The 23,284-nt window shown below is 42.5% G+C and overlaps 1 protein-coding gene across 1 annotated transcript; it reads right to left on the reverse strand.

The window, feature by feature from the left end:
- Positions 1–229: 229 nt before the first annotated feature.
- On the reverse strand, positions 230–21,393 carry LOC126266980 (chitinase-3-like protein 1). The gene is made up of 11 exons (XM_049971716.1): positions 21,338–21,393; positions 18,517–18,583; positions 15,064–15,240; positions 13,750–13,844; positions 13,532–13,663; positions 13,196–13,323; positions 12,985–13,111; positions 12,707–12,892; positions 10,378–10,500; positions 7,381–7,530; positions 230–752 (listed from the first exon to the last, which is right to left on the reverse strand). Exons 2-11 carry the CDS (start codon positions 18,581–18,583, stop codon positions 372–374), a joined length of 1,566 nt encoding a protein of 521 aa, XP_049827673.1. The 5' UTR covers positions 21,338–21,393; the 3' UTR covers positions 230–371.
- Between the last annotated feature and the right edge of the window lie 1,891 nt (positions 21,394–23,284).

Consider the following 23,284-nt stretch of genomic DNA (forward strand, 5'->3'; position numbering starts at 1 on the left):
AGGCGCTACAGTCTTGAGCCGCGTGACCGCTGCGGTCGCAGGTTCCAATCCTGCCTCGGTCATGGATTTGTGTGATGTACTTAGGTTAGTTAGGTTTAAGCAGTTCGAAGTTCTAGGGGACTGATGACCTCAGATGTTAAGTCCCATTGTGCTCACAGCCAAGCTAGGAACAGGTTCTATACACGGAGTAATATATATCGCATCTGACAAAGCAAGAAGCAGTACACCGTTTTCATTATGCAGGAAAGATTTAATAGTCGATATATGCCGTCACGGCTACAAGAGATGCCAATTGAGAGGTTCAAAAGAGTCAAGGCACTATTTGGCCTGCATGGAGTTGCCTAGAGTATGAGACAGCCGGGAAGAAGTGTTCAGCAGGCGACGAGGCTCCTGTAGTTGCAGGCCGCCGAAGAAACGTCGAAGGCGAGGTCCCCGGGGCAGGTGAACCTGTGGGCGGTGTAGCCGCTGCCAGAGGCGACGCAGAGGTAGAAGACGCTGCACTCGCTGGGGTCCCGCGCGTAGCCCGCGGAGTTGCAGACGCCGGAGGAGCTGCTGCCACTGCTCACGCTGGTAGCAGAAGACCCCGAGGAGCTGCTGCCACTGGAAGCCGAGCTGCCGCTGGAGTCCGCAGAAGCGCCGCTGGTGGTTGTCGAGCTGCCGCTGGAAGTTCCGGAGGAGCTGCCACCGCTAGACGCAGAGCTACTGCTGGACGATCCGGAAGAACCGCTGCTGGACCCTGACGTGCTGGAACCCTGGAAAACGTTTTCTTAAGGGCAAAACACGGTGGAAGAAATAGCGGCCAGGTCTCTAACTATGATTCGTACCTGGTTTCCAAATTGGCAAGTTATCTACACATAACGGCCCTGATGTGGGATCTGAGTGGGGTCCTGTCATGTGGGGGGGGGGGGGGGTGCCCCAGGGATCAGTGTTGGGGCCGCTCCTGTTCCTTATTTATACAGGGTGTTACAAAAAGGTACGGCAGAAACTTTCAGGAAACATTCCTCACACACAAAGAAAGAAAATATGTTACGTGTACATGTGTCCGGAAACGCTTACTTTCCATGTTAGAGCTCATTCTATTAATTCTCTTCAAATCACATTAATCATGGAATGGAAACACACAGCAACAGAACGTACCAGCGTGACTTCAAACACTTTGTTACAGGAAATGTTCAAAATGTCCTCCTTTAGCGAGGATACATGCATCCACCCTCCATCGCATGGAATCCCTGATGCGCTGATGCAGCCCTGGAGAATGACGTATTGTATCACAGCCGTCCACAATACGAGCACGAAGAGTCGCTACATTTGGTACCGGGGTTTCGTAGACAAGAGCTTTCAAATGCCCCCATAAATGAAAGTCAAGAGTGTTGAGGTCAGGAGAGCGTGGAGGCCATGGAATTGATCCGCCACTACCAGTCCATTGATCAGCGAATCTGTTGTTGAGAAGCGTAAGAACACTTCGACTGAAATGTGCAGGAGCTCCATCGTGCATGAACCACATGTTGTGTCGTACTTGTAAAGGCACATGTTCTAGCAGCACAGGTAGAGTATCCCATATGAAATCATGATAACGTGCTCCATTCAGCGTAGGTGGAAGAACACGGGGCCCAATCGAGACATTACCAACAATGCCTGCCCAAACGTTCACATAAAATCTGTGTTGATGACGTGATTGCACAATTGCGTGCGGATTCCCACACATGTCGATTGTGAAAATTTACAATTTGATCACGTTGGAATGAAGCCTCATTCTTAAAGAGAACATTTGCACTGAAATGAGGATTGACACATTGTTGGATGAACCATTCGCAGAAGTGTACCCGTGGAGGCCAATCAGCTGCTGATAGTGCCTGCACACGCTGTACATGGTACGGAAACACTGGTTCTCCCGTAGCACTCTCCATACAGTGACGTGGTCAACGTTACCTTGTACAGCAGCAACGTCTCTGACGCTGACATTAGGGTTATCGTCAACTGCACGAAGAATTGCCTCGTCCATTGCAGGTGGCCTCGTAGTTCTATGTCTTCCCCAGTCGCGAGTCATAGGCTCGAATGTTCCGTGCTCCCTAAGACGCCGATCAATTGCTTCGAACGTCTTCCTGTCGGGACACCTTCGTTCTGGAAATCTGTCTCGATACAAACGTACCGCGCCACGGCTATTGCCCCGTGCTAATCCGTACATCAAATGGGCAGCTGCCAACTCCGCATTTGTAAACATTGCACTGATTGCAAATCCACGTTCGTGATGAACACTAACCTGTTGATGCTACGTACCGATGTGCTATAGAGAAATGAGTCGCATGTCAACACAAGCACCGAAGTCAACAATACCTTCCTTCAATAGGGCCAAATGGCGGTGAATCGAGGGAGTACAGTACATACTGACGAAACTAAAATGAGCTCTAACATGGAAATTCAGCGTTTCCGGACACATGTCAACATAACATCTTTTCTTTATTTGTGTGAGGAATGTTTCCTGAAAGTTTGGCCGTACCTTTTTGTAACACCCAGTATAAATGATATGCCCTCTAGTATTATGGGTGTCTCTAAAATATTTCTGTTTGCTGATGACACTAGTTTGGTAGTAAAGGATGTTGAGTGCAACATTGACTCGGTTTCAAGTGGTGCAGTACATGACCTCAGTTCATGGCTTGTAGAAAATAAACTAACGTTAAATCACAGTAAGACTCAGTTTTTACAGTTTCTAACACACAATTCAACAAAACCTGACGTTTTAATCTCACAGAACTGAACAGTTCAAATTTCTAGGTGTTCAGATAGATAGTAAGCTGTCGTGGAAAGCCCACGTTCAGGATCTTGTTGAAATACTTAATACTGCCAGTTTCACTATTCGAACGGTATCAAAAGTGAGTGATACTTCGACACGCAAATTAGTCTACTTTGCTTATTTTTATTCACTTATGTCGTATGGTATTATGTTTTGGGGTAACTCTTCCCGTTCTAGAAGGATATTTTTGGCTCAGAAACGGGCGGTTCGGGCAATAAGTGGTGTGAGTTCGCGAACCTCTTGTCGACCTCTGTTCACGAGTCTGGGTATTTTGACATTGGCCTCTCAGTATGTGTATTCCTTATTGTCACTTGTTACCAATATTCGTTTATTTCCAAGAATAAGCGGCTTTCACTCGGTTAATACTCGACAGAAATCAAACCTCCATTTGGATCGGACTTCCTTAACTCTTGTGCAAAAAGGTGTGCAGTATACTGCTGCCACTCGAACTCAAAAATCTTAGCACTACTCCAAGCGCTTTCAAATCTAAGCTGAAGAGTTTTCTCATTCTGTCAAGGATTTCCTTGAAAAATTGAGCTGATTCCCATTGCATTGCTGATACAATTTACTTAAACTTATGGACTGACTTTTTTTCAGGTTCATGAACATTTATTTTTACCTGTTATTACTTTTATGTTGTATGTTCATGTACTGACACGTTCCATGACATTGGAGATTTGCTCCTCAATTTGGTCCTACGGAACTTGACGAGTAAATAAATAAATAAACTCCTCTGCTTCTGCTTCCTTGTTGGCCAACTAACAGCTTATCTTATATATCTCTTGTTACTAATTATCCCAGCCTTATATTAGAGGGGAACATGGCTCCGCGAATTTCATAATTATTTACAAGTACCCCTTCTTCCAGTCCTCACCCCAACAACCACTGCTGTTGTCGTTGTGGACTTCAGTCTGAAGACTGGTTTGGAGCACCTCTCCATGGTAGTCGTATCTATTACTTTAAGTATAAAAATCATGTATGCTTGGTGCTCCGCAGCTTTCAGACATTTACTGGCAACTAAACATTTCTAGTGTAGCTCATGGTGTGTAGAAGATGTCCTGTAAGTTTCTCATTTCCTAACCTTATTCCTTCAGCTTCGCCTGATGTAATTCGGTTACATTCCCCTGCCTGGTCTTACTTTTGTTGGTGTTCGTTTTGCAATGTATTTTCAAGCCCTTACATATTGTTTCTGACAGAATTACAATGTCGTCACCAGACCACAAGGTTTTTAATTTCTTCTCTCTTTAATTCTCTCTCCAAATTTCTCTTTGATTTCCTACATTGCTTGTTCAGTGTACATACAGAATGACATAGGTGGTAGACGATAACCGTGTCTCACTCCCGTCTCAACCACTGCTTCCCCTTCATGTCTTTCGAATCTTACAATCGTTCTTTCTTTTTTCTTCGTGTCCGGAACTGTCAATTTTTCGGACCAATTCTGGGTTAAGTCAGAGGCTTCATGCTCACTTAGCCAGAAGTCGTTTAGGGAGCAACGTGCAGGACATTAGGCATGTTACCTGATGTCCCATGTTATGTATTTCTCTACAGTTGTCAAGTTCTAATAATCCCCATTCTAAAAGATAAATTTTTACATAAGCTACACTAGTTCCGATACGTTTTAGCATTTTCCATGAGTTGTAGTTTAATTCAACACCACTTGTTGGACCTTATGAAATAGGGTAACCGACAGAGGGTTCATGCAAGTTGTAACTGAGGAGCCGATATCTTGATTTTAGTCTTTCTAATCCATAAAGGGTACCGTATGCTGGATGACGCTCATAAAATGTCTTTTGTAAATGCTCTTTATGTTCACGAGCTACGCTGCGAGACATGCGACTCATGAAACCAGAAGCTTGGCAGAGCCTTTCCAGTGGAGTGAGCTTCATGCATCGCATGTCTAGTTTCGGTAAGGCTTATGTTTGTCCTCTTTGCATGCGCCAATCTAGACCAGACAGGTCATGCATACTCAGCTGTGGAAAAACAAAGTGCTAAAGCGGTGGTTCTAAGGGCAGTATGTTTGGCGTCTTACTGCCCGTTAGCTTTCTAAGCATATTGTTCCTTGCAGCTACCTATTATTTAAGAAAATCAAATAATTTATTATGACTACTCCCTGGTATCTGTATAATTTGTCCCTGTAGTCTGTCTGTGCTACTTTCATATCTTCAAAGAGAGTATTCCAGCTAACATTATGAGCCAAAGTCATTAGAATTGCCATCAGTTGGGCCTAGGAAGCCCAGTGTTCTGAAGTGGACACGAATATTTGTCGTTTTCGATTATTTTTTACGTCACTCCCTTCCAACTACAACCCGCGCCGCATCCCTATGGATGAAATGTGAATAATCCTGGACGACTTGGGGCTAGTTCTAGCGAAAGCACTGCCCACCGGGCTTAGTATCTGGAAAAAGAGTTATCGAAGTAGGATCCCCGTAGTACATCTTGGGTTGGGGGTGTTTACAGGCGCAGGAGAAGACGTGCAAGTCTACCTCTGTAACAACTGGAGAAATTTCGTCTGTATCGCTTACCATCAAAGGAAACAAAGACTGTGAGGTAGTCACCTGTTGCACTGTTAGCAGTGGGCAGGAGGTGAGATAAACGAGCGATCGAAAGCTACCTGTTCTGGGGTCGAATCCGTGGTTTTTGCTGTTACTAAGCTGTTTGGTGGCAGCGCTGGTAGCAATTCTTGAGTAGGAACAGGTGGAAAGGTTGTGACGTTATGTTAAACATATGGGGGGAGCAGTTTTAACCACACTTGGTTGAAGTGTCACATGTTATCTCGAAAATCACCTGCCGTGTGAAATGACTTCCACATTTGGTGCGAGAGAGGAGTTAGGTGGATGGTGACATGGAAATATAAGCGAACAAGGTAACTTCAGTGTCAGAACCGTAGCCTTAGAGGTCGCGTATGGCTCAAGTAAGCAACTCGGTTATGAGATAACTTTTTTGGAGAAAAAAGTTCCATTCAGGGGGTTGTTGTTGTTGCGGTCCTGAGACTGGTTTGATGCAGCTCTCCATGCTGCTGTATCCTGTTCAAGCCGCTTCATCTCTGAATAACAACTGCAACCTACACCTTCTGCATCTGCTTAGTGTATTCATCTCTTGGTCTCCGTCTACGATTTTTACCCTTCACGCTGCCCTCCAATACTAAATTGGTGATCCGTTGATGAGTCAGAACTTGCCCTACCAACCGATCCCTTTTTCTAGCCAAGTTGTGCCACAAACTTCTCTTCTCCCCAATCCTATTCAACACCTCCTCATTAGTTATGTGATCTACCCATCTAATGTCCAGCATTCTTCTGTAGCACCATATTCCGATAGCTTCTATTCTCTTCTTGTCTAAACTATTTATCGTCCATGCTTCACTTCCATACATGGCTACACTCCATACAAATACTTTCAGAAACAACTTCCTGACACTTAAATCTATACTCGATGTTAACAAATTTCTCTTCTCCAGAAACGCTTTCCTTGCCATTGCCAGTCTACATTTTATATCCTGTCTAATTCGACCATCATCAGTTATCTTGCTCCCCAAATAGCAAAACTCCTTCACTACTTTGTCTCATTTCCTAATCTAATACCCTCAACATCACCCGACTTAATTCGACTACGTTCCATTATCCTCGTTTTGCTTTTGTTGATGTTCATCTTATACCCTCCTTTCATGACACTGTCCATTCCGTTCAACTCTTCTTCCAAGTCCTTTGCTGTCTCTGACAGAATTACAATGTCATCGGCGAACCACAACGTTTTTATTTCTTCTCCATGGATTTTAAAACCTACTCCGAACTTTTCTTTTGTTTCCTTCACTGCTGTCTCAATATTCAGATTGAATAACATCGGGGAGAGGCTACAACCCAGTCTCACTCCCTTCCCAACCACTGCTTCCCTTTCATACCCCTCAACTCTTATAACTGCCATTTGGTTTCTATACAAATTGTAAATAGCCTTTCGCTCCCTGTGTTTTACCCCTGCCACCTTCAGAATTTGAAAGAGAGTACTCCAGTCAACATTTGTCAAACGCTTTCTCTAAGTCTACAAATGCTAGAAACGTAGGTTTGCCTTTCCTTAATCTAACTTCTAAGATAAGCCGTAGGGTCAGTATTGCCTCACGTGTTCCAGTATTTCTACGGAATCCAAACTGATCTTCCCCAAGGTCGACTTCTTCTAGTTTTTCCTTTCGTCTGTAAAGAATTCGCGTTAGTATTTTGCAGCCGTGACTTATTAAACTGATAGTTCGGTAATTTTCACATCTGTCAGCATCTGCTTTCTTTTGGATTGGAATTATTACATTCTTCTTGAAGTCTGAAGGTATTTCGCCTGTCTCATACATCTTGCTCAGCAGATGGTAGAGTTTTGTCAGGACTGGCTCTCGCAAGGCCGTCAGTAGTTCTAATGGAATGTTGCCTACCCCCGGGGCCTTGTTTCGACTCAGGTCTTTCAGTGCTCTGTCAAACTCTTCACGCAGTACCGTATCTCCCATTTCATCTTCATCTACATCCTCTTCCAGGGGGTAAAACACCACATTTTAGCTTGCACATGATCACTGTAAGAAAAAGCAGCGAGTCCGTTATGGATGAGGGCGCACTTACAGCAGACGAGGTGGCGGCGGCCCCCCTGAGCACCTGGTTGATGGCGCTGAGCAGGGGGAAGGTGCCGGCGCCGCACGCGCCCTTGAAGTCGTCCGTCTCCAGGCTCCAGATCATGCCGCCGCCCAGCCCCATGTCCAGCACGTACTGCGACTGGAACAACAACGCGGCCGTGTTAGCAGGTCCGAAACAACGTGGCAACGAAGGACGAGCAGGAGAAGTTGCGAGACGTGTCCTCAAGTCAGACGTGCAAGTCATGTTCCAAGTCGCGCTCATTATTCAGTATACGACAAACCAGTAACTGTAGCGACGAAATGTGGTAGCGAATTATTGTCTTCATTAGAGGCGACTCGTAGTTTCCGAACTGGGAAAGGCTGAGAACTATTTACCAATGAAATCGTATTAATACCACTAGCTGCTATCGGGCGTTGATATATATCAACGGGGGCAGGTGAAAATGTGTGTCCCGACCGGGATTCGATCCCGGGATCTCCTGCTCACATGGCAGACGCTCTGTCCATCTGAGCCACCGAGGGCAGAGAGGGCTGCAGGGACTATCTCGCGCAGGCCTCCCGCGAGACCCACATTCTCACCTTGTATGTCCACATACTACATTCGTAGTGTCCCACCCCAACACACTCATTGCTCGTGGAAGACAGTCTTACCAAGTCCCGTAAGAGTTCGGTGAATATGTGTGCATCCGCACAGAAGGAGGAGGTCATGGCCGGTATTGCCAGAACTATGTACTTATATGGATATGGTGTCTGTTCTTTCAAACATGTCCAAAAGAACAGACGCCATATGCATATAAGTATGAGGTAAAATTCTCGATTGCTTTTTGTGCCTTTCAATTAGGTCTCAATTCTTGGCAGTTCTATCTAACACATACGTTGTAAAAGCTGTCAGAATGTGCCTCAAGTAACAAAAAGAAGTACAATCAACGTACTCTATCAAGCAAATGGCATCAGCAACTAAAGAGTTTGTTCGCAAATGAGATATTTTTCTCGCTCTTATCTCGTGTAACCGTTCGTGAGGACTCGCTAGGTGGCGACACTTACGTTACTATATTAGTGCACTCTTCAGTGTAATTCACAAACTTAGCGTGCATTTACTACGAGGGATCGAATTTCCAGTGTCAGAAACGAGAAAGTACCTTTAACACTATTAAAACATTAGTATTAAAAATCGATTAATGACGCATCAAAGCATAATAAAAAGATACAGAGACAGAGTTCGAGGGTGAAGGTTAAGCTACTCTTCTTCGGTTGTAAGCAGCGGATCGTGGATCTCAGGCATGGGTTGGTACGATTCTCTTAGTCTCTGAGTTTAGAGTTTTCTGGAAACAAATAAACACCGGTACTCCACAGAATGGCACACACTGCAACATCAGATCCGGAATTTTAAGGCGCAGCTTTGTGAATTGCTACTACCTGTTCGAAAAACCTCACTCGATATCAACAGTTATACAAACATTGGCTGTCGTTAGTTAAATTCGTGCGGAAAATATTCGAAACTCTCTCCGATATTTCTGTAGTTATTACTGAAAAATACATTTTAACATATCTGTTGTGGTGGCGCCACCTCGGAGCGTTTAACTATCTGCCGTGCCTGGTCTTAAGTCTCTCTAAAGCAGCATGTATTGCATTTGAAACGGCTCGCCCAAAGTGTTTACAGATGTTTCGAAAATACCAGACACCCCTGCGGGAGCTGCTTTCCTTGATGAAGTAGATGGGAGTAGCTGGTGCTTCTTGTTACCCAATGACCAGTCCGCGGTAATGGAGGAGACTTTTGGTACCCTTGTCTCACGTTTTATTAATAGTGTAATAGGAAGCCATTTTCAACTGAAAATAAATAAACTAAATGACTTGAGGGAGAGTATTGTAACTGGTGCTTTTTTGTGGCTTTTACCTTACGCAAAAGACCTAAAAGCCGACAGGGTCAAGATATGTACCGAGTCCATGAATTTTCCGGTTTCTTTTGCGAAAGAAAAGTCTTAAAAACTATGTAGGATATGATTTTCATTATCTTCGTTAGTTTAAAACTCTACAGATAACTTTTTACGTAACCTTTCACGAATGTAATAGAACAAGGTAATGTATTACAATGTAATGAAGCATGTTAAATAAAAAAATAAATAATAAATAAATTCTAAAATTATCTTACAAGATCGAAACACCTCTCTAAATCGTTCTGACCAGCATTTCACAGACGTGCAACAACTCATACACACTTTTAATATCCGTTCCGCTCTTCGCCTAATGCAAACCAACAGCACATAATCACCCAAGGCTCATTATGTCTGATTTCAACCAGAAGATAGGTTCTCACCATTCGTATGTTAAGCGGAGGCGACATTACTGCCAACAACTAGTTACCCCCCTCAAACTCCGATTACCGCACAGTCGGGGAGGACATAGGGCACTTTGAGAAACAAACGACACTAACTCAGAGTTGTACATTACTTCTAACTTCTATTGATTCCAAGTTCTTTGAACAATCAAGCGTGTAGAGGTCTTTACAAGTTTGTTAGACTTAATGAAAGGAAAAGCAAGAAGCTCATCGATTAACACAGACGTTTTGTGGGTATTTAAGTTTTCAGATTTCACCTGCTCGATACTTTTCTTGACTAGGTTATAACAGATGTTCAATTTTGAATGGTACAACGTTCAATGTTTTATATTTATTACAAGGAAGTATACAAGTATTAAGTTTAAATATGTTTGATAAAAAAACTCCGTCCGAACAGGCCTTGGAAGGCCGGTCGGTACCGACCGGCCGCCGTGTCATCCTCAGACACAGGCGTCATTGGAGGCAGAGTTAGAGGGGCCTGTGGTCAGCACACTGCTCTCAAAATATGTTCGACATGTTCTTGCATTATATTGTAAGATACATCATTTAATCTTGTCTCACGTTTTCTTATTATGTAATTGGAAGCCATTTACAACTGAAAATAAATAAACAGAATGACTTGAGGGTGAGTATTGTAACTGGTGCTCTTACCTTAAGCTTGATGGACTCCTCGTTGTCGTATCCGACCCACTGGTTTCCGCTCACGGCGTATGGAACCTTCTGCTCATCGTCCCACGTCACTTTCCAGCCGCCCGCCTTGATTTTCTCACATATCTGAAAGCACACGCGAAATTCACGAACTGGCCGCAAACACACCAAAAAATGAAATATTTATCTGTTATAAAGCTATCTGACAACGTATTACGATCGCTAAGTGATATTTGACAATATTAAATCGATAATATTGGAACGATGATGCCATGTACTGTGCATTGGCTTGAGGGTATACAGGGTGTTACAATAAGGTATGGCCTAACTTTCAGGAAACATTCCTCACAAACAAAGGAAGAAAATATGTTATGTGCCCGGAAACCCTTACTTTCCATTTTAGAGCTCATTTTATTACTTCTCTTCAAATCACAGTAATCATGGAATGGAAACACACAGCAACAGAACGTACCAGCGTGACTTCAGACAGTTTGTTACAAGAAATGTTCAAAATGCCCTCCGTTAGCGAGGATACATGCATCCACCCTCCGTCGCATGGAATCCCTGATGCGCTGATGCAGCCCTGGAGAATGACGTATTGTATCACAGCCGTCCACAATACGAGCACGAAGAGTCTCTACATTTGGTACCGGGGTTTCGTAGACAAGAGCTTTCAAATGCCCCCATAAATGAAAGTCAAGAGTGTTGATGTCAGCAGAGCGTGGAGGCCATGGAATTGATCCGCCACTACCAGTCCATTGGTCAGCGAATCTGTTGTTGAGAAGCGTAAGAACACTTCGACTGAAATGTGCAGGAGCTCCATCGTGCATGAACCACATGTTGTGTCGTACTTGTAAAGGCACATGTTCTAGCAGCAAAGGTAGAGTATCCCGTATGAAATCATGATAACGTGCTCCATTCAGCGTAGGTGGAAGAACACGGGGCCCAATCAAGACATCACCAACAATGCCTGCCCAAACGTTCACATAAAATCTGTGTTGATGACGTGATTGCACAATTGCGTGCGGATTCTCGTCAGCCCACACATGCCGATTGTGAAAATTTACAATTTGATCACGTTGGAATGAAGCCTCATTCTTAAAGAGAACATTTGCACTGAGATGAGGATTGACACAATGTTGGACGAACCATTTGCAGAAGTGTACCTGTGGAGGCCAATCAGCTGCTGATTGTGCCTGCACACGCTGTACATGGTACGGAAACTGTGGTTCTCCCGTAGCACTCTCCATACAGTGACGTGGTCAACGTTACCTTGTACAGCAGCAACGTCTATGACGCTGACATTAGGGTTATCGTCAACTGCACGAAGAATTGCCTCGTCCATTGCAGGTGGCCTCGTCGTTCTAGGTCTCCCCAGTCGCGAGTCATAGGCTGGAATGTTCCGTGCTCCCTAAGACGCCGATCAATTGCTTCGAACGTCTTCCTGTCGGGACACGTTCGTTCTGGAAATCAGGCTCGATACAAACGTACCGCGCCACGGCTATTGCCCCTTGCTAATCCATACATCAAATGGACATCTGCCAACTGCGCATTTGTAAACATTGCACTGACTGCAAAACCACGTTCGTGATGAACACTAACCTGTTGATGCTACGTACTGGTGTGCTTGATGCTAGTACTGTAGAGCAATGAGTCGCATGCCAACAGAAGCACCGAAGTCAACATTACCTTCCTTCAACTGGGCCAGCTGGCGGTGAATCGAGGAAGTACAGAACATACTGATGAAACTAAAATGAGCTCTAACATGGAAATTAAGCATTTCCGGACACATGTCCACATAACATCTTTTATTTATTTGTGTGTGAGGAATTTTTCCTGAAAGTTTGGCCGTACCTTTTTGTAACACCCTGTATATGTACATATTGATTTAGATACAAGAAAAGCCTTACTGCAGGCAAACAATTCCCTCTACCTGCGTGTTTCTCACCCCTCACCCTTTATACTGATTGGTGTCAGTGTCTGTGTAGAGATGAAGAGTATAGCGAAGTACAGAAAAACATTGAGAGCTATCTGAAACTAATCAAAATAATGGCCACACAGCCTTTCGTAAAGGTATCATCGCATAGAACGTCCTCGGTTCTCTTGCGGCATCTTACTCGCGTGAAAGTTCACACTTAGAAGTTATGTCATCTTTATCAAAAATTAGTAGTCATTCCTAATGAAGACTGGAGGGAATCATTCAAAGTTTTGGAGCTGGTACTGGAGATGTGAAACAAGCTGTAGCCCAAGCACCCAACAGATGAAGTTTTCTTATTCACAGCTGTCACAAGACTTGAAAGAATAGTGTAACAGGAAACTGTCGAGACCAGACCTCATTGTAGCCCATCATGCCGGACTCCATGGTGTACGGCCCACTGGTGCCGGGTCCAGTAGCTGGGGCTCCGACTCCAGTGTTGGCAGTGCTGGCCAGAGTGAACGTCCTCCCGTAGGTGCCCATGCCCAGAATAAGCTTCGCAGGATCTGCACCGTTCTGGATCCAGTAGCGGACGCTGGAATCCTGTGGGTCAAATAGAGACAAGGAATGAGTAGCTACTCCTCACCCAACCCCGTGTCTCTAGGGTTGAAGAGGAGTTAGGGCCAGACACTGACCACATTCAGCTGCCTCTCAGCCTCCGTCTTGTCAGCAGAGCTGGCGTACAGTGGGGCGTTCTGACCAGTCTTACTGTCCCACGAGCCGTGAAGGTCGTACGTCATCAGGTTGATGAAGTCCAGGTACCTGCGAAGATTAATGTGTTGAAAGTTGTAGTACTGCGTTATAATTGGAAGAATGGAAGCAAGTAAGTGTTCTAGCTCGACATACTTAGACAGTTGAGGCACGTCGTAGGCGCTACCAATTAGGTAGCGTCCAACACCCACAGCAGCCGACAGGATGAAACCGTGTTTGTCAAACTCTGCTCTCAGCTCCTTGAGCAGTTCGACGTACGCTCTCTGAAAACAATGGAAGAAAACTGTTTACTTCGTCACATGTCAACTATAACGCAGCTATTAAAATCATTACTAGAGCGATTTGGCATCTGGAGAACACGATCCTTTTTCGTGCATGCTGCAAAGCTAGAGAAAAATTTTCCATCACATGACGAGATTCTTTAAGTCCTTTCAGAAAAAAGCGTGTGTGTCAAGACACAAAGCAGCCTACCAGATCGCCCGGGGAGCCACCACGGTTGGCCGGGTATTCCCAGTCCAGGTCGAACCCGTCAAAACCGTACGTCTTCACAAAGTTCACCACATTCTGCACGAACTTCTGTCTCAGAGCGGCGTTGTTCATAACCTGAAACACGCAAGCATACTGCCTAACTCCACTCGCACAAAAATCACACAACTAGGGCATATAATGCTTTTCTGGGCCAAACTTACGGCGGAGTATGTGGCTGACCCTTCATTCCACCCACCAATGGCGACCAGGGTTTTAGTGTTGGATGATTTCAGTTTGTTGAAGCGGTTGTACGCATCTGTTGAAACAGAAGAAAATGTCAACACTTTATAATTAAAAATTAATTTATAGTTTTTTGAAAATTGCATCAGCAGCAGTTGATTTGGAGAGGAATATAGAGGTCCACAAAGTACACCAGTTAGAACCGACCATGGAACTAGTGAAATAGCCACCGAGTACATCTGCCTTGGCCATAAAATTCAGCTAGGGAAGACTATTCAAAGGGAAGAATTTCAATGCGGAAGCATCGGTTCATCCTGACCAACAAGTAGGCTTCGCTTACCTCACAAATTGTACAATACCTGTAGCCAAGAAGTAACAACTTCCAGTCTTCATCGATGTAAAAAAAAAAAAAAAAAAAAAAAAAAAAAAAAAAAAAAAAAAAAAAAAAAAAAACCTGTGAGCACTATGGGACTTAACTTCTGAGGTCATCAGTCCAGCACTATGGGACTTAACTTCTGAGGTCATCAGTCCCATAGAACTCAGAACTACTTAAACCTAACTAACCTAAGGACATCACACACATCCATGCCCGAGGCAGGATTCGAACCTGCGATCGTAGCGGTCGCGCGGTTCCAAACTGTAGCACCTTGAACCGCTCGGCCACTACGGCCGGCAGATGCCAACAAATGGTGCAATAAAATGGTTCATTGGAGACTTATGGGGCACAAAAGAAACGTTACAAGATTCGAGAAGAGGTCGCTCTATGATATTTAGAAGACTGCCATAACCACAGTGATATCAGGTTGGCACAGAACCGACTGAAATGGAAGAATACGAAAGAGGTCCTCTTTCAGCAGTGGATGGACGATGGTTAAAGAAGGAAAAGAAGATATCTCTCTTCATCTTTATGCTCGCGGAGTAAGCGTTACCGCTGCAGGAGTTACAAAGATTCCTGCCCGTGATAATGCATAACGCTATTTCAACTGACTGGAGTCGCAGCATGCTGATGACCTTGCAAATATTATCCAGAGTTCGACTGATCACGAGAACTGCCGGTAGAAATTAAGTAGTGTGCACAGTCTAATTGAAATATAATTTGATTTAGGCATAAACCTAGCAAAAACGTGGCATAAGGAGAGCTTTCAGAAACGGTAAGAGAGCGTAATGGACATGAGTAATGGAAAAACATATTCGGACATCTGTTAGCAGGCCATTCCCCAATACACACGCATGGGTGTATGATATTACTAATATCTGCAGTTGGTATTAGATGTGTAAGTTGAAATTACACTTACTTTTGCCGCTCGCAAGATCCAGCCATTCGTCAAGAATCCTGACCTCTCCTGCGGAGGTTATCCCAACGAAACTGTAGATCATGTGCGTGCACAGTTCTGGTCTAATGTACTCTATTTCGAATCGTCCATTTCCATTCCTGTAGGCGGACCAGCTACCGTGATAGCAGACCACCTTTTCTGGAAAATAATATTACTTTATCAAGTTAACGTCGTCTTCGCAGCAACATATACCACATTTTCAAAGTAGGCTAAGTAACTAAGTTTAATATATATACAAAACTCATTTTTAATGTAATAACATGCATTCTCCAATGACATTCTCTAGTTATTCTAAGGAGGGACGTAGTGACACAAGACTTGTTAACGCTTGCAATTAAATCTTGTACTTTCATAGTCGGTCATTTACTGAAGAACATACACGTCAGTCCTGCAGCTACTGTTAGACATCGTCAGGATAGAGAGAAGCTCAGAACTGAAAGAGATTTGACAGCATCAAAATTATTCTCAGAAGTCTTGTCCTGCCTATTTCGCTTTATATCCCATGACGGTGACCCATGAATAGAAGCCAGAAGTATTTTACCGAGTAGCCCCACTTCTTCGGCATAAGGCGGAAAAACTCCCTTTTATACGTGAACGCGACACTGGTCTTTGACGGTGTTCAGCTGTCGTGAACACCAGAAGATCCTGAAGAAGATCCCAGCAGAGAGATCAACACGTCGTTCGTGTAGGAGAAATATTACGCGACCTAACAACCTAGAAGATTTTACTTTCCATTAGTAGAGCAAGCCTGACAGTAGGCCTGCAAATCAAGCAAAAGAATTTAGAAGAGACACACTGATAGTGAGATTGTACATTAGTGAGATTGTACATGTTAACAAAGATGTCATTGAACTAGTTGACAATGCTCTGTGTTTAGGATGTCTGCTACAGTAAATGGCAATGACTGGATGGAAAGACAAATATACAGGTTGTTTAAAGAAAAGTATAGCATACTTTGAGAGGTGATAGTACTCATCGAAACAAGGAAAATAAGACCAATAAACATGGGTCCAGAACCGCATACTTTCCGAGATAAACACATGTTTATAGGGAGGGGTGTGCGACGCTTCGTTGTGAACGTTAGAACAGTCGTTGCATTGGCACTCCATCCAATGTGTCGGTAGGGTATGATGATGTCTTACCCACAGTACTGTACCTACCATTAGGTAGTCTGCTGTCAGTTGTGTGGTTCGAGTCGTGTTGTAGGCTACGTTAGTTTTCGTCGTGTTTTTGTGCCTTATCGTATAGTACTGTCAACCATGGGTACGTATCATAGTGTTTTACCTTCTTCCAAACGAGGATTCAATTATGTGTTTACTGTTATAGCGCTGTTTGTACGTACAAATGGTGCAGTACATTTACATTTTCTGTCTTCCACCACTTGTAAGCAATTGAAGCCTACTACTCAACAAGTGAAATGCCGGCTATGACATTTTGGTATGGTTTAGCAAATAGATATAGCCCGTGAGCCCGTGCTCTCTAGGCTGAAAAATATCCACAGCGCAGAGTACCCTCTGATAAACTGCTCGTCACACTTTTCCAGCCTCTGAGGGGCACAGGTACCCTTGCACCTCGGAGGACTGACAGTGGAAAGCCCCGTGCAGTCCGCACGGCTGACATGGAAGAGCGTGTGCTACGTACGGTACAAGAAACCCCTAGGACCAGTCTGTGACGATTAGCAGCAGCAGAAGGCGTGTCTCACTCTCTTATCTGGGGGGGGGGGGGGGGGGGGGGGGGGAGAGGTACTTCATGAACTACTGCTGTACCCATATCATCTACAGCCGGTTCAGGCCCTCAGGCTACAGGGTCATCATAACAGACGGCAGCTCTGGCAAAGGCTGTTGCAGAAGTGTGCCGCGGATTCACTGTTCACATCCAACATTTTATTTACCGATAAATGGCCTTGGGAGCTTTTTGATAAATTGAGTATGATTTTGAAATTTAAGACGAAGTATGAAATCGGCAGTGTTTAATTCTTATGGTTACAGTTTCATAAGAAATTCAGTTGGAAGGAGCATTACACAGAATTTCTGAAACGGCTAAACGAATCTCTATTTCCAATACCAGACATAGGTAATACGACAGTAAAAAATCTGATATAATTACCATTTTTGCACTCCACATTATCATGCGGGATCAATATTTGGTTACTCATGAACCCAAGTTCAAAGTCTTCAGAGTCCAAAAGTGTGTAATACGAATCATTTGCGGTGTGAACTCAAGAACGTAGAGCAGAGGCTTGTTCGAGAAACTGGGTATACTAGCTACAATTCTTCCAGATTGGGTTTTTCGTCATTGAAATTTCTCATAAATAATACATCCTTTTTTTTTTCAAAACAGCAGTTCAGCTCATATACTAACTACTGTTGCTTCCAGATAGGTTTATTCGCTTGTGGAATTTGTCATAAATAATATAACTTTTTCTTTCAAAACAACGGCTCAGCTCTTGGAATCAGTGTGGAAATAAGAATAATCTACACATTATTGCCCTAACTTTCCAGCAGCCATAAAAAGTTTCGTTGCTAATAGAGCTCAGTTTAATGGGAGCTTTAAGTACTTGTTGATGGCCAATTTCTTGTACAACGCTGAAAAATGTTATAGTAGAAGCAATAGCTCTATTTATTACTGATGATATCAAATACGTACGTAAAATCTAACGTGTGCACATCTCCAGTTCAGTAAACTGATGAGTTGTAAATCTGTTCTAAGCCGCTTTCTGTTTCATGATGCGTGGCTATAGTGGCCTGAAAAATTGTCTTATGCACCGCAGTTTATATACATTTACTGGTTTGTGACAAACTTCTCATCACCTCTTAAATGAAAATAAGTTTCTAATTTTTTAAAGTTATTCCGTATCCATGAGCACGCATGGGATATGTCGAAGAAACATTAGCACATCTCTTTTTTTTTAGTATGCGCAATGTACTCTTGTTTTATGTCATGTGCTTCATCCGTGAGCAGCGACTCACTATGGATCTACAGAAAAAACTGTAGATCTAATCTGGAGTAGTGTATCGTCAACCCTCTGTGCAACACACTGATCTCAAGACGACCATTGTAGACGTCAAAACCGGTAATGTACAGTCATAAACATGATTGTCTCTCAGATAAAAAGTTATTTTAAAAATCATGGTCTTGTCCGAACATTGAAAACTTCGTACTTCTTGTGGAGCGTAAGTAAAAGTAAAAGAAAGTAACTGTATTTAGATTTGTTGTGTTCAGACTGTAGAGTTTTCAGTTGACGTCTGGTATCGATACTACGAAACAGAAACATTAGTCCTTTTGACTGTCTTGGTTTGTGCCTATTAGTAAATCTTTAGTACACAGATTGCATGACTGCTCATCCTTCAGCGCCGGACGCGAGGAATCACTACAGCCGTCAAACATAAATGAGAAACCAGTTGTATCACTCACTCTCGTCGGCGCCACATATGTTGAGAACTCCGAGCAGCAGCAGAAGTCCGGACAGAAAGGGCGACATCTGTGAAAAGAGAGTTTTCCATTTCGTGAATTTATATTAGAGAAAAAGAAGTAATTTCGGTAAGGTTAGAAGCGAGCTCTATTCAAAAACTTCATGAAATTTATCAACAATGCTAGGCAAGTTTTATCGATCATAAGAAACGGTGATTATCGATTATTCGTGACTACGTGCTGTAACAGGTGGCACATTGCTAACATAGCGTACTCGCATTTGGAAGAGCAGCGGTTCAAAACTATGTCTACACTGGAACATACACTCACATATACATTTTACACACAGCTTTTAGCACAAATATTGAATCAAGTACGATTTTTTAAATGGAACTTTGAATGACTGTCAAGACGAGCTCAGTGATGTACCGCTATTTATTAAATGGGCAATGTCGTGACTGACTGACTCACCACCGCCCAGTCGAAGCAGCTCATGACAGAAATTTGAACCTTTAGACGGTGTTGGTCTCATTCCGTAGGCATCGTTTAAGAAGGGATCTTTCGAAATTCTACCCCTAACAGGGTGAAATAGGGGATGAAATGGTTTATGAAAATATTTTATTATGAAAGTATTTTCAAAACTAGAATATGAAAATCTGAAGTTTTCTTCTGGGTTGGAAATAAAAAATTATGCGTTTCAGTGTTTTTGAAAATGCAACCCCTAACGGGGAAATAGGTCCTGTCTGATTCCTCTGACTCATTATTGTCCAGTCCGAAAAACTAAGGACAGAAACATGAAATTTGGAAAAGGTGTTGTTCTTACACCGTACGTTTAAGAGGGGATTTTTCGAAATTCCGCACCTAAAGGGGTCAGATAGGGGATGAAAGATTTTTGAAAAAAGTCACTATTGAGCCTATTTTGAAGCTAGAACTACTAAAATTGGCATTTGGTTTTTCGGTCATAAATAAAGAACTATTTCAACATTTCTGTAAATTTGACACCTATGGGAAGAAATGGTTGGTGAAGGCTTGTTTCAAAATCAATCATTATTAAAAAAAACTGCGAAAGCATTTTTAACGCTACATCCATGAAAATTGATATGTGACTTCTCGGTTACAAAGAAAAAAAACATGTTTCAGTCTTTTTGGAAATTCAACCCCTAAAGGAGAAAAATAGACGATGAAAATTTTTATGGAAATATTTCATTACGAAAGCATTTTTGGAACTTAATCCCTGAAAATTTGTATTTGGCTCCTAAGTTGCAAATAAAGAAGTATGTGTTTATGATTTTTTTTAATTCAACCCATAAGGAGGTGAAATAGTGGATGGACATTGTTATGAAAATATTTCATGATATTAAAATATATTTAAACCTAAATATATGAAAACTGGTACTCAATTTACAAAGAAATATGTGTTAGGCGATGAAAGTTTTTATGGAAATATCACCACATGAGTTCAAAAGGCAGGTTTAACAAAGACCTCCGACTCCAGCTAATGGAATCGCCTATGACCTTAATTAGCGTCAAAAGTGTAGAAAATATTGCTATTTGCGAACAATATAAAACTTCGTTTAAAGAAAAACAAAAACATCTTAGCAGGCCATAAAGTCCACGTGAGCAGAGCAGCGGGCGCTAGGCTAGTCAATATATTCCGACATTTAGCCACCTACAGCACTTCAGAATTGCTTGTAAGGCCGAAATTGGACAGTCGTGCAAAATTAAATAAAGTAAATACGCGAAAACAAAAGCCGAGGGGTATCCATTGCAAGGTCCTTTAAGTATCGTAAAGTATGTGACGAATGTGCTGAAATTGTGAGGCAAGGAGGTTCGATTTGGCTGTAGCGCTTGCTGCGTGTTCACTGCTCAAAAGAAAGTGATTAGAATAATGTGTGGGGCTCATAGTCGCACATCTTGTAGGCATCTGTTTAAAAGGTTAGGAATTCTTACAATAGCCTCACAGTACATTTACTCAGTAGTGAAATTTGTTCTCAACAACATGGACCAGTTTAAAAACAATAGTGACATTCATGATTATAATACCAGAAAAGAGAAAGACTTCCTATCCTCTACTTAACCTATCTTTGGCACAGAAAGGGGGTAAAATATGCTGCTGTAAAACTTTTCAGTAAGTTACCATTTGAAATAAAATGTCTGACAGACAGCAATAACAGTTTCAAAAATAAATTGAAATCATATCTCCTTGACAACTCCTTCTATACCACAGAGGTATTCTTGAATAGGAATAAATAAATCTATAGGCGTAATATATGTATTTTGTACCTTTTAAGAGAATGGGATAGGTAATAAAAATTTTAAGCTTAAAAAAAAGAAAAAAACTTGATTCTTGTGTGCATTGAATATGCACTTGACACGTTCCACATCGTAAAGTTTAGAGTGACATCGATCAATGGAACATATAACGAACTAACTGACACAGACTGCCCTGAGCATCCCGCTTGACGGTGCTTACACCGCAGTAGGAGATTCCGGCATCACTGTATTCGTCTTTCTAAGAGCTTTCAACTGGTGGTAAAAATTATAAGTTTGTCTTTAAAAATCATACGACTTGCAATATTTCGGTTATTTTAGGAGTTACGTGTATTCAATATTAACAAATCGGTAGGTCCCCATGTGCACTACTATATGTCGACAACGTTATTTCTTTCGCGAAATAAAAGGGGTGTCACGTATGTATATAAAGATGGTTGCACCGAGCCCAGCTAAAGCCTGGGAAAAGTAGGCACAGATTTTACACAACGGCTTACACAGACTGCCACAAAATTTCGGCGTCAGCAGGGTGAACAGACGAGAGACAACTTACCTCGCAACCGTTGGGGTGTGTCTTCGGAGACTGATGTGCCTACCAACCGATTCGAGCTGCTTATATACTCCTCGAGGGCGGCTGTGCGGATCATACGCGGTCAAGGCGGCGCGACGTTTATGACGGGCCAGTTTACCTACCTTACTGAGGTTTGCCGCACGGAAGGGTGCCGACACTCTGCTAACATTGTTTAGGTGCCTGTGCATACAGGATTATCCTCGTGTTGTCGCTCTATGACGAACACTGCTACTAATAAGACAGCGGGTGCCGACCAGCGGGAAAAGCAGAACCCTTGTGCTGAGTTCTCTACACAGACTCCTCGTCCCTAAAAGCTGTGCGAAAACATAAACTGATCCTCTGCTTACCCTGGGATCTACTGCTCTGTGCTTTAGAGACCGACGTTAACGAACATGAATGACATACGAATGGAAAAAAGAAAAGCAGACAAGTGTATCGTAACTGCAAATGCTTATCTGCGGTGCTGGGATGGTCTTCTGGTCTCTAATTGGGAACATAATTTAGAAGTATATGAAGAGGTAAATTTGAATTTTGCTTCCGGGTTGGAAATAAAAAATTACGTGTTCCAGTGTTTTTGAAAATGCAATCCCTGACTGATTCATCTGATTCATTATAGCGCAGTCCCAAATACTAAGGATAGAAATTTGAAATTTGGAAAGGGTGTTGCTCTTATACCGTACGTGTTGTTAAGAGGGATTTTTCGAAATTTTACACCAAAAGGGGTGAAATAGGGGTTGAAAGGGTTTTTGAAAATGTGTCACTATTGAAAAATTTTGCAGCTAGAACTACGAAAATTGGTATTTTGTTTCTCGGTCATTAATAAAGGAATACGGTATCTCAACATTTCTGAAAATTTAACACTTATGGAATGAAATAGTTGGTGAAGGCTTGTTTGAAAATAAATCATTATTAAAAAAACTACTAAAGCATTTTTAAATCTACAGCTACGAAAATTGGTATTTGACTTCTTGGTTACAAAGAAAAAAAACCATGTTTCTTACTTTTTGGACATTCAACGCTTAATGGAGTAAAATAGACAATGAAAATTTTCATGGGAATATTTCATTAGAAAGCATTTTCGAAACTTTATCCCTGAAAATTTGCATTTGACTTCTAAGTCAGAAGTAATGAAATATGTGTTTCAGGATTTTTTTTTTTTAATTCAACCCACAAGGAGGTGAAATAGGGGATGAAAATTCTTATGAAAATATTTTGTTATATTAAAATATATTTAAACCTAAATATATTGAAACTGGTACTTGACTTAAAAAAAAAAGTGTTCAGGGATGAAAGTTTTTTTGGGAATAAAACCACAGGTTTAACAAAGATCTTAGACTTCAGCTACCAGAATCGCCTATCGTCTTAATTAGCGTGAAAAGTGTAGAAAATATTGCTGTTTGCGGACAATATAAAAATTCGTTTAAAGGAAAACAAAAAAATCTTTGCAGGCCATAAAGTCTACGTGAGCAGAGCAGCGGGTGCTAGACTAGTCAAATATATTCCGAGATGTAGGCAACTACAGCACGTGAGAATTGTCTTTAAGCCCGAAATTGGACAGTCGTGCAAAAGTAAAGAAAGTAAATACATGCAAACAACTTGAAATTAAAGGTGTTCTCAACCCGAAGGTTGGTTTGAAAACCGCAGTGGATTTGCAGGCACGGTCCTTTTGGGGGAGACATACTGTTGCCTTGTTTTACCGAGGGACTTGGCGGAATGATTAGCACACTGGACTCGAATTCGAGAGGAGGGAGGTTCTGATTCGCGTCCGGCCTTCCCTAAATCACTCCCGGCAAATGTCAGGATGATTCCTTTGAAAGGGCACGGCCGATTTTATTCCTCATGCTAGACTCCATACGAGCTTGTACAGCGTCTCTGATGACCTCGGTGCCGACGGCAATCTTTCTTTTATTCTTTCCTCCCTATGACATC

This window comes from Schistocerca gregaria, chromosome 4 (assembly GCF_023897955.1).
Source record: "Schistocerca gregaria isolate iqSchGreg1 chromosome 4, iqSchGreg1.2, whole genome shotgun sequence".
Taxonomy (NCBI): Eukaryota; Metazoa; Arthropoda; class Insecta; order Orthoptera; family Acrididae; genus Schistocerca; species Schistocerca gregaria.

What these genes read in the sequence shown, in the direction of transcription:
- LOC126266980 (XM_049971716.1), bottom strand. Translation starts at nt 18,583, where the DNA reads ATGTCGCCCTTTCTGTCCGGACTTCTGCTGCTGCTCGGAGTTCTCAAC. An exon ending in CATATGTGGCGCCGACGAGA is followed by an intron (nt 15,241 to 18,516) that starts GTGAGTGATACA and finishes ATTATTTTCCAG; the next exon opens with AAAAGGTGGTCTGCTATCAC. An exon ending in GACGTGCCTCAACTGTCTAA is followed by an intron (nt 13,112 to 13,195) that starts GTATGTCGAGCT and finishes TAATCTTCGCAG; the next exon opens with GTACCTGGACTTCATCAACC.